At 40.0% G+C, this 12,359-nt stretch overlaps 1 protein-coding gene across 3 annotated transcripts in view; it reads left to right on the top strand.

The window, feature by feature from the left end:
• The first annotated feature begins 10,716 nt into the window (after nt 1–10,716).
• The window catches only part of LOC111250345 (uncharacterized), an 84,275-nt gene continuing 82,632 nt past the window's right edge, over nt 10,717–12,359 (top strand). The window contains exon 1 of one of the 3 annotated variants that reach the window (XM_086988272.1): nt 10,717–11,331. In XM_086988272.1, coding sequence (XP_086844398.1) covers nt 11,259–11,331 — 73 coding nt within the window. In that variant the 5' untranslated portion in view covers nt 10,717–11,258. The remainder of the gene's footprint in view (nt 11,332–12,359) is intronic. The other 2 variants (XM_086988273.1, XM_086988271.1) reach the window with 2 other exon arrangements.

Here is a 12,359-nt window from a genome sequence, read left to right as displayed (position 1 = left end):
AAAAACATTAAATGTCCATTGAAAATAATTTGTATTACGGAATGTATTATGTATAAATCTAGAGACTGATTAAAGATAAAATAAATAACAACTTGTTAAAAGAAGATTAACATAGCAATAGAAGAAATGTATTTCTTATTTTTCAAGAATAATTATCAGTCAGTGATTACTGAAACTAATATTGGGCTCTAAGTATCTTTATCTTATCAAAGAAAGTGTCATTAAAGCTATCCGCAACGAGCTTGAATGGAAAGTGTTTTTGTGTTGGCTCCATTGGCCAAAGCTCATGCTGAAAGCTCAAACTAGTTAGCGCGGTGACAAAAAGTAACCGAACGATGTTTTCGGCTGAGCATTTTCAACAAAAAGGAATAAACTACTGGATAAATTGAAGGAGGTAATGGAAGCTGATCGTTGATACAGAGTAAATCGATTGGTTGCTGGAGCTCAAATGAAAAGCTGGGTCTTTTTTTATTAACTGAAAAAAACCAAAACTACCTATCAAAAACTTAATTGGCATTTTCCTAGGTTTTTACGCATCTCTGCAAACAAAAGCCTATTATATAGTTGTCTATTAGTAGGACTTTTTCGAAAATGTGAATCGGCTAATGGCGAGGGCCTTTATACACTAAAGTCGGCCGAACTAACACGCACTTAATATTTATATGTTGGAAGATACGCCATATGGCGTCTAGGGAAGAATACATCTACAAATAGATTTCTAAACTCGCATACTATTGCAAGATACTCGCAAGAATTGGCAGATTCGTTGTATTCCACCCTGTACGTATAGTATATACTATGAAAAATAAAATATATATATATATATATAATCTATCGTCTTCCTAGTCCTATCATTCGGGTAATATAGCTCTTAGGTAAATTTCGACACTAACGCAAACATTTTGACACTTCTTCTTTATTTGAAATTGGCCATCGTTCCACAACGCCTTTATTACCTGCTAAACCATCTAAATCTTCGTAAATCTAATACACTTAAAATTGGGACTGGGACTGGGACTGATTATTAAGGAATAATTTAAGTCGTAATAATTCCTTAACGTCCATCGGCAGATTCGTTTCATCGATTGCCGGCGGGGTGATAGACCCATTTTAGACATTCCGCGTATGTGTCTGTTCATTTGGTTAAAATGATTTCTAAATCCTAGTCCGCAATAAATGGATTATATTCTAAACACTTGACGTGCGTGCATGGTAGATCATCTCTATTGCCATTAAATCTGCTGAAGCTTGACATTTGCCCGGTGTCTCTTTAGAGAAAATAGTTGGACGTGCCATCATGGATCACGTTCCACTCCAGCTCACGATATGAGCCAGTATTCATCCGCAAATGCAATTCTTTACCCTTCTTTTAATGTACTCCTCTCGCCAACATTGGCATGACGAGATTATTCCCAAGGGAAGCTGCGCTGTCCGTGATTAAAATTTTAAGGCCGTGGACAGGTAGATGAAAGCCTATGTTGATGGACAATGAAAATTACGTTCAACTATGAATTAAAGGTATGGTGCACAGACTTGTTCTTAACTTAAGAAACGTCTTCATATATATTTATATGTATACTAAAAACAATACACAATTTTATTTTCTTCAATTGTCTCAGAGAAATCGTAGACAGGCTACAAATCCAGCTCGGGGGTCTGCCAGTGTAGGCTAGTTAGGACACACATTATGGTATACACTTGCGCAACTTGAGCGCAACTAAGGGCAACTGGACGTGAAGAGATTTCCGTCTGAATTTAAAGCAACAACAACAATGGAGACAAATCTGGTGTAATTTCAAATCGGCAAAGGACACTTAGCAATGACCATAGCAAGTACGCAAAAGATCATATGTTGCGGATGATGTCGACTAGGTCTTCGGTCGGACTTCAGCTTTAAGAATAATAAGAGACGATCTTTCTTGCTAGCAGAAACTCTATGTCAACAGCCCACTCACATTTTGAGCTAACTACAGTATAACTAGCAGCTTGTAAGAATACACAAGTTCCTTTTTGAACCTATATTCAAAGAAGCAGACCTTCTCACATACGATGAGTATCGTACATTTCATTGCTGCACTGATAACTTACTAATAACGTCTTATATTAATAATAATTACGTCTTATATTTAATGTACTTCTTGCGTAAAAATTTTATCAATCTCAACTGCTCTTGCAGTTCTAATGCAAAAAGTAACGTATTATTGGTTCAACGGTACCTGACAGCTTTTGTAGACGTATTGAAGAAAACCGAAGAATGACCTATATCATTTAACGCCGTCATCTAAGCATGGAATCGATCGAAATCGTACGGACCTCAACTAGGACAATCGGAAATCACCCTGTTGTACTCGACGCGGGTCGTGATGAAAGTGTGACGATGAAATCGCGCCTGTAGTATCACCTCTCAATATGCAACAATAGTATATATAATTCAATGTGATTTAACTTCAAAAACGAGCTCTTATACAAGGCAAATAGAGACAAAGTTCGATTGGAGCATTCATTCGCAGCGCTCTGTATGTGGTAGCCTTGAGTAGCCAAAAAGAAAAAAAAAAAACATTTTACAATCTACCTTTTGTCTTCTGGTCTAATGGGTGTCTCACGTCAACATTGACGTGTATTCATATCATAACCAAAGAGTGTCAGCCAGACCCATTTGATACCATCAAAGAGACTATATTGGCTAGGCAGGGCAGCAAAGCTAAGCTTATTTCGTAATAATTGAAAAGCTGGACCGAAGGGTTCTAGGATCGATGAGCATATCGCAAAAAAGTATTGCTACAGATTGTTAACGCGTTGCATAGGTCTAGGGGTAACTTCGCCGACAGGACTTTAGCAGGAGCGACAAATGTGCCCTTAAAAACGTCACATTTTCAGACGCCTTATTCAATTTGAAGAACAACTCTCATATTGATTTTAAGACAAACATTGAAAACTGTGATGCTACGTATACAACAAGTTAACACAAGAACCACTAACGAATTGAAGGACTAGGTCTATTGCTGTTCCAGAGCTAAGCTGAATCCAATACAAAAAAAACCTTAAAGGCAACTCAGATCTATTTGTATGGTACGCTGTACACAATACGAACTAACTTTTCCCTTCGCCTGCACACAGATACAAAACTGATCGAGCAAGCAGCACTTCCTTTGTTTCGTCACACGTTGCTAATATCTGCTTCTTAATGGGCCATGGCTGTAATGCGTCCTCACGTTATTGAAGTACTCTTACGGAAATGGGCTAGAATATTTCTCTTCATGCGACGATATCTAGCTCGTAATGATCTTATTTCTTTGAAAGAAAAAATGTCTGTATTAATGACGCGGAACAATCAACAGTGGATAAGCATGGGCTATAGCTTAGCGATAAATAGATACCGCCACAGATAGAAGTGGGCCGTTAAATTCAACAATTAGGCATTCTCAAGACTCAAGAGGTGATCCGAAGTGATGCCCATAAAATATTGTGCTTGCCGTGGGTTAACGACTAAAAGGTGATCTGCGAAATGTTGTGCGTTTGCAATCGATCCTTGTGCAGGTTTCTGTAGATGTTATCTACAATACGTAGGCCCTGGGTCCATACTAGGGTTTTAGGTTTTACATCCGTCATTGCGCTAACAATACGTTTACAAATAGCGTAGTGTCATATTCTTTATAGATAGAACTAACTTATTCATCTAAGCCAAGGTGCTAGCGTAGAAGTTTAGAGCTCATCGTGTCATCAACCAAACAGATAAACTGAATAAAAGATGCTTCCAGTTTTTACTTCCTAGACAATCACTTACATACCTACGCTATGCTAACGATCGATTTTTTAAATACTATACAACTATGTTAGCCTTTCGAAATTTCCATGAATGCCACGTCGGAGCACTGATTTGAAAGTCATTTAAAATATGTTGGCTAACCAGCCCTTACAGATAGAGACAAAACGTACGAGCGCTATAGAATACACGTGTTTTATTTGACCTGGTCGTTTTGTGCCCCCCGCCTAGCTCTTTTCATCCCTGTTTCTCTCTTTCGAAGTTATTAACCTTCGATTTTTAGGCTTCACTGTACATCGATAGCATTTCGTAATTATAGGTGTTGGCCAACGCGACTGTATTTCTGCCTCTACTCCTCAGCTGTCTGGGACGAGTGAGCCATTATAATGAACAGTCGATGTATCCGGCCACCGATTCAGGCCGTTTCCACCCGCCTTACGCTAAACAATCACCATCACGATTACCGACGCCAACGTATAGTAAGCTGTTAGACGAACAAATGTCGAGCGCACTAACCACGTAACGCTTGTCGAAATATAGCAACTCCTGTGTGTGCATGGTTGGCGTCAATGCCGAGCTTACCAGATCAGGAAAGCTCAAAGATTGAAACAATCACACTCAATCGCTGACACGAGCATATGTAACAACAACGTAGCTGATCCTTTGACATTGGCAAAAAAAAAAATGGCCGTAGGTGACAAAAATGAAGATCGAAAACAGCAAAAAACTGTTTAAACGTAAGAATTGCTCCAAACTGGGCCGAGACACGACCCCGGTGTCGGGTGGAGTTTATAGCATCAGTGGTGAAATGATTAACTAATGATATGAAACAGGATTGAGGAAAGGAAGCGGACAATAAACGGGCCACTTGTAGCTGCCGTTTTTAGACAACTATTCGAAATACTAACTTCTGTCTGTAGCTATATAGCCGTCCTTTTTGGAGTCACGACAAATTTCATATGGTATGTACAAGTTGACAAGATTTTTGTTCGGTACGTTATTACTGCAACGACAGAAACGGCCATCCGATGAAAATCGGTGAAACCGAAATGGACACGAACGGGTCACGTACTGAATAATAGTATTCATGCGCGAACGTTCTGTGGACGAATCGAAGGGAACACTAATAAAAGCACGGCTATATCAGTTACGGCACTGGGCGAGCTTGTGCGGAATAGAATACCCGCTTGGCAATTAAACTTCATGAAGACTAACGAAATTTTCGTATGATCGACGTGCATACGTTATCCTATTCAGTCACACCTGTCGCCATAACCCTATCCATGTGTACCTACCTATAGATTTATCTATCACTTGAACAGCTGAAGCTAGCTATTTGCGTAACGAATGAACCTTTAAAAGGTAACGCTGAATTATCTAGTTGACTGGTTGTGTATATTTTGAAAAAAAAAAGGTTACGTATTGTCGTATACATAGAAAATGGAGTGCGTGGGCCAAGGGTCTAAGTAATAGTGGTACAGTCGTACGTTTATCACTTGTGATGATTTGAAAACAATAGCTAGACAAACATGCCTTTAGATGCGCGAAGCTCCGTGAAGAAATTCACTTATCCTGTTATGATAAATAATGTAGAGCCTGGGCGAGGGCCATACCGCAGTGCTATGTGTGCGGCCTATATATCAGGAATTTAATTTCTCACATGTGTACATGTAAGCATTGTTTGAGATCGCTGGCACGAGATATTCTAATTAAAGTTATAGTACATCCGACAAGAAATCACGTTAAATTTATAGAAATTGTCCGCTTCATCCTACTTGAATCCAATGATTCCTTTTTTGTGCAGTCGTCTGAAAGTAAGTCCTCTTCTTTCAGCATATACGTTATGGTTATGCAGAGTTTCGGCCGGGGAACGAAGCAAGACCGTTGTTTCCCTCGTTCGCAATGTTCGGTTCAGTGACATTGAAGCGGTTTCGTTCCGTGTGACCGAGGTCACGAACGTACTCTATGACCTCGAGAAGTTTGGGCATTTCATTCGAATCCAGATAAATATCGATATTTTTAAAGATAATACGCCCGTTTTTGGAAGAAGGATCACGAATCATGTTCAGCATGCCATCGATCCTAAACACACGAAGCTTATTTCGAAATCGTCAAACTTCTCTCTGTGTCCTGTCCTAGCGTCTATTCCTCCTAGACATGGAAACGCGTTCTCGTTCACAACGTTTCCCTCCTGTCTCACAGATTATAAGCAATAAAGCCAACTACAAAAATCACTTCAACTGCCACAGCTACCTCATTGAAATTTTCGTCGATCCGAGACCGTTCGCCGCAACGCATAACCCATACCTTACCCTGTCGCCTTTACTCCTCTGACTCGCCAGGTAGACGAAAAAGAAATCTGCTTTTCTTCACGATGTCTATGCGTTGGCAAATCGCATGGTTGTCATCGCCTTCTTTACGTATTTCGCTTCACTATATTCTCCTCATTATTATCATCATAATGTCATAAAATTACTATTATTAAAACGGGAATAATTGGCATAGTTCGTTCAGTCCTGCAAACTGAATATTTAGTGAGCGCTCTCCCTGCCATTGCATACAGACATTACTACCTATATAACTCTTCAACGTTCTTGCAGCAGCTGATCGTTGAGCCGACGGTAACAAACGAACATTGTAAAAAAGCCTCCGTTTCGTAGTTTTTTTTTTACTTAGACAGACTATTGCCGCTTCGGGCGCACCGAATATATATATATATATATATATATATATAGAGAGAAAGAGAGAAGACGAACATTGCTACAGAATGTTTTCTTAGTCATTAGACTGACTGGATTGGCTGGCAGCAGTGACCGTGCGCACGAGCATCGGGTGAGTACGATTGCATCACCAGAGTCGTCGTCATCGGCGTATCGTTTTGTGCTTGTGACTCCAACGATCCCGAAGCCGATCGGAGAGAAAAAAAAAAGTCGATTTAAAAGGAATTGGTCGCGTGGGTGTGAATACGGACGGCTGCAGATCGACTTGCCTCGGAATAAGTTAACTGAACGGATACAGCTGAAGTACAACGGCACGTAGCTAGTAATAGTATAAAACTGTTAGTGTGATACGGAGCGGTAAAGAATAGTTTAATCAGAGTAATACCGAATATATTCAAACGATGAAGATATTCCGCGAGGTGTGGGGTCCTGTGAGTTTTCATAGATAACATATATTGTTTATTCATTGATGTTACAGAAAGCGGTAACTATGGGCAAGCGCCAGTGGGAGCATACTCCTACGGGACGGGAAGACACTCGGGGCAAAGGACTGAAAGTAATGATGAGACCGTATGGACAAAACAGCACGAAAAATATTAAAAGGGTGGTACAGAAGCTATATGTACACAATAGGGAAAACGGATTTGCTCGTTAACGTGGCGTTTTATCTAAGTGCCTTTTTTTGTCCTCATTCTAACTTAGGCGATTAAACGTAGTTCGCGCTCAACAACTGATAATTAGAGAAGAAAGCTTATTGCTAGGAGAATACTATAGCTGCTTACCAAGATTGATTGCTGTCTGACATATTGCGTGTTCGATTAACGTGGAACGGCATCTGAGCCAATAACGATAACTTTTTTGACTGTAAGGCCGTAATCTGATGTTACGCTACGTTGCTTTGAGCACACCAGTTTCTAAGAACACGCTTGAAAGTGTAGATACTTACGATTTCAAAATTATAACTTTAACATAATTGCATTAATTCTAACTGTTATAATGCAACAACTGTAACTTTGTATTTTGAATCAGGTTTAAGTTTGACGGATTTGAGGTGTAGATTAACTTGCGCATAAGGTGCACGTGTCTAATCTCGTATATGCTTCTTGTGTATAGAAAGCGACGAGAGTATCGGACAATACAAAACGCTACATCATCATTTTGTCACTGTTATGCCTAGCGAAAGAAGAACTACACAAAACACAAGGAAAAATCTTTTGCATTTCATTCTAAGTAAATTGATTTTTTTTTCCCAAACTAGACCATTTTCGTACAGCGTATGGTCAACTAGATGCTCGCTGCCTTCAGAAACACAATACGTTTCTGGATAACCAGATTGTCTCTCTATAGGGCATCGTTGGCCTAAAGTATCTATCGAAGGCCGTGCGTTATTTAGTTTCCAACGGTTTGTCGTCGTTGAAGTATCGTTCCAGTTAATACTCTTCTGGATATACATATTTTTTTTCCTGTTTTAAGCAGACACACCTGTTTTCGTCATCACCTATCATAGGCATCTTGATAAAAGATTTCACTTTCCTCGTTCTAATAACACAACGCTATAATCCTGAAGAAAAAATTAAATACAGCCCCTACGAAGCCCGACCTATTCACTTTATCGTCGGCTGATACTTTGCATGTGAATACTCATCTTTTACAATCAAAAGTACTTAACATGTAGCATAATCAATGTCGATTTCCATATAATTCTAGCAGGTAAGCCCCTCTCAGGCTTAAGTCGCGTCAATTTTCGTTTTCTTTTCGTACTGCTTCCTGACGCCGTCGTTCCGCCAGTGCCTCGTCTGGTGAGATTGACTGAACTCTTGCCGTTTTAGCCGTATGATTTGTCTCTGCCAATCGGCGTATTGGACAACAACCATATGTGTATAACGTCTATGCGTTAAATCAATTTTTAGCTTAATCTCGGCCACTGTTCTCCCTGTTCCAGCTTAAATGAGCTTTTCTCTACATTAGGGTTAGTTGTGAATACCTCGAGGTTTCAAAATACGCGAATCCCTAGGCTGGATTACTGTTCGGCGAACAGGGGTTACCTAAAGACGTAACGTTCTACTTCAATTGCTCCTATCTTACCTTCTTCGTTGTCGTTGTCCTAGCAACAGGACATGGAGGTAAAGAGGCTCAGGTTAAGCAGCACAGCAACGACAGTGACGCTGTCCTGCTCTCCACTAGTCGAAAGACACATGCTACTTTTTAAAATAAAATGCTTCGATAAGCGACAATTATATCTTGTGCACATGTAGGCAGAATTATTTCGATCTTTTCGAGAAGTGCTCGTATCATAAGAAGTGGGAAAGAGCAGATGATTAAGCCTTACGAAGCAGATATTATTACTGTAAGGTGTTTTTCGCCGGAAATTGTTGCAAGTCCTTGCTTTCCATGGAAACAAGAACGCCGCCGTAAGCGACTAGCCGTGTAGCACTATTGGAAAAGGGAATCAGCGCTAAGGCAATAAGCAAGCCTGTCTTTGCAGAATTCAGAAACTTTCCACGTGTAGATGCGGTAGCTGTGATAATAGTAACAGCAGTAGAAGCATTATAGAATAATAACCATCCAGATTGGGCAATGCTCTCATCTAGCTTTTACTGCTAGCGATGATTTCCGAAGGCCTTGCGATACCAGCACCTTAATGGTGGTACTCGTTATGAATACCGAAGAAGGGAATAACAGCCTCATTCAGGACTAGGCCTGCGTCCTGTATGATGCCGAAAGCGGAAAACTAGTTAGATCGAACTGCGCCATCGATCGTACGCCGCATTGCAGTCGTTAGTAGCGATGTTGGTTGTATTTGAGCTTGGACGATAAACTGAACGCCAATCGTGAGTCATTGTTGGCGTTTATGACTGCCCCTTCGGACGTCAGTATTTTTTGCTGACTAGGGAATCGCTTGTGCCAAGAATTAAAATAAGCGATCCAAATCTACGTACACATCCACATCATGTTAAACATGCTGGAATATGTTTGTGACATTCTGCGTCTTTCTATCAATTCGATCAGTTTGAGTACAGAGCGTTGATCCTACTGTTATTGCAGTTACCCTACTACTATTATTAGAGAATGTTGTTTCTAAGGCTTTTGTATAGGCTGTTCAATATATTATGCTACAAGCTTGAGTAGATAGTTATGCAAATCGGCATTGGTAGTAAGAGTGAAACACTATGAAAAAAGAGGTCATGTTCATGTCAAAAGAGCGATTATACCGCAGATTTTGCTAAATTGAGCAACATATTTACGGGATGAGTCAGCCATAATTAGGAGACTCTGAAATGTGCGTAAGCATTTGCTTGTAAGGGTATCGATGAGATGGTAGATCGTAGTTTCGCCAAAAATGGCAGTTTAAAGAATATCAATATTATTTATCTGTATTTTTAGTCCAATATGCTTTCGTAAAGTTCTCCGGTAGTAACTTATTATTTCTGTTCTAGTCAAATCGACGACGATAAACTGAATGAACCACATAAGTTTAAATGTTACATTTGGCAACACACTATTTCGCAAATAAATTTATTCGCTTTGGCACTAAATAAGAATAGGAATCATTATCTCCACTGTTTTATAAAGGTACACTCATATATATCACTAGTATAATCGAACACATACGTCCATCTAGGTTTTCATTTCTCGTGATAGTTTAGTAACTAGCGTATTTGCCTACTAATCTTAGAGACATGTTATGGTCTACGTTAGAACCCAGGCTGAGACAGACAGGCGGTTCCCTTCGTGCTGACAGAGACCAACCAGTTAGTTATCTGTCTGTCTGACGAAATACCTGCCTAACGGCGATACCTAGCGTGAAACATATCGAAACGTAGAAGTTTTGATTCCCTGTGTGTGGTAGTGTTCCTGTCACAAATTGCCATTATAGCAACTTTAGTAAGTAAACTAGGTCTTCTTTGTTTGTGCCACTCTGGTCAGAGTGAAGATATCGGGCCGGCAGAAAACCGCCGCAACCCAAAAAAATATGAATCCTTTTGTTTTCGGTTAGGCCTCTGCTTCATAGCCGCCCTTGTTGTCAAGCCGCCCATCAACGCGCTTTCCACTCCGTCTCTTAACGGAGCGCGAAACCAGATCGAACGTTTAGCATTGTTCGACGTTAGTAGCTCCCGGCTTTGCCGCCAGGACGAGGAGGAGGAGTAGAAGGAGGCGAGACTTAATAATCGGCAGCAGCTAGCAAGGAGAGGGTCGAGCGGCAGCGAGTTCGCGCGGCTTAATTCTCAGCGATGGATCAGGGTCGTATTTGGCCGTTGTGGAGAAGCACAATAACGAGAAAAATAGATGTTATGAAATTATATACCATTAGACACGTACTTGATTTTTCTTCTTCTTTTGCTGGAACACGCAAATGCAGCTGAACGCCTCAACCAAACAGGACCATATCGTGCGTACGGGGGAGAAGCTCTGGACCGATTGTTCGTCCTACCGTGAATGCCTAGGTTTCATTCGGTGACGGAACGATAAATCTTGTGGCCCTTGTTATAGGTGTCGTCCATGATATGATTGATTTCGCTTAAAAATTAATACGATTTTATCAGCTATTGGCTACATGCCTTGAGATCGATAGAAAGTGTCTAATGTGCGGGTATGGTTTGGAATAGTTGGCTATACCAAAATGCTATAGGAAGGACATAAGTATTCAAATTGTTGAAGCTTGTGGAGCTGGTTTAATTGTACAAAAAGTGCCGATTCAGTGACTACCAGTGTCGACGTTATTTTCAAATTATAATGAACTATATATACTAAGTGAGTATCTGCGTGCCTATCGGATGTGGCCGCATCAGTGTATATACTTGTCGAGAGCTTTAAAGTTATACGTGATTTTTGGAGAGACTCTGAGAGGTGAGTCTGGATTTGGTTGTCTAAAGGTATACTTTTTCAACAAGGACACATTACGACAAGCATCAGGACTCATTTTCCTCAAAAATCGGCTTAAATTAAAAACATCTTACTTCATTCATCATCTAATCAATTTACTCTATTATTGCGTATCGTTGCGTGTATTTATTATACTGATGTACGTATAGAAATCCGCTTACCCGATCATTGAACACATAAAAATTCGATTCGGTTCCTTTCTATCGCCCTATTTATACCCACCGTAAAGCGATCGGGGAAGTCTACAGTGTAGCATTTGCCTTATCTCAGGGCAACCAGAAGAAGCAGCTATACTTCCCACACAGGAAATATTCTTCCACCTTTTTGTTTACCTGTTAGCTGTGCAAATTGCTATATATATCTATATATATAGCAACAATTATTTCGCTGTTTAACGGAACACAAAAAGGTAAAACTAAGACAAAAAGTTGCGAGTAGAAATTACACATATATACATAAAACGTTTGTCCATAAAGCAGGCTACACTTATGGTAAAAGCTTGTATGGGAAAGGTATGGGAAGCTTTGGATCTCTTTCCGGCGAAGAATAAGTTAAGAACAATTTAAAAGGTCAGAACAAATTTAGAACCTCTTTTTGTATTTAGGGGATTTAGTTGTATTGATACGTCAGCAGGACCGATGGCCTATCTATTTCAATTGAGGCTAAACCTCGTGACCAAAAGAGTCTAATAGGAAGAATCCATGACCATTTTAAATCTGCTGTTGCAAACGACTGCCAAACAGTAGCAGTTAATTGTCATCGAATGAGTAAAACTAAGTTGTCTAGAATTGATTAAGATATTTCTTGTAAGTTGGCAAGTGCAACCACTCTTAAATGTATCTAGAGTTTTGGATGGCAAGCAAAAGGCCAGCTGCTTCGTTAGTTCTAAGAGCAAGCTAGGCTCTCCTCTGCGACTTTTTTTCCTTTGCGAATTTGTGTGGAATCGCTGGAAAGTTGCTGGTACCTATGTAGTGATTATACCTCAACGAAAT

Source organism: Varroa destructor, unplaced genomic scaffold, assembly GCF_002443255.2.
Source record: "Varroa destructor unplaced genomic scaffold, Vdes_3.0 BEIS01000004.1, whole genome shotgun sequence".
Classification (NCBI taxonomy): domain Eukaryota; kingdom Metazoa; phylum Arthropoda; class Arachnida; order Mesostigmata; family Varroidae; genus Varroa; species Varroa destructor.
Note: the sequence above shows the minus strand (reverse complement) of the source record. Positions and strands in the feature narration are given on the sequence as shown.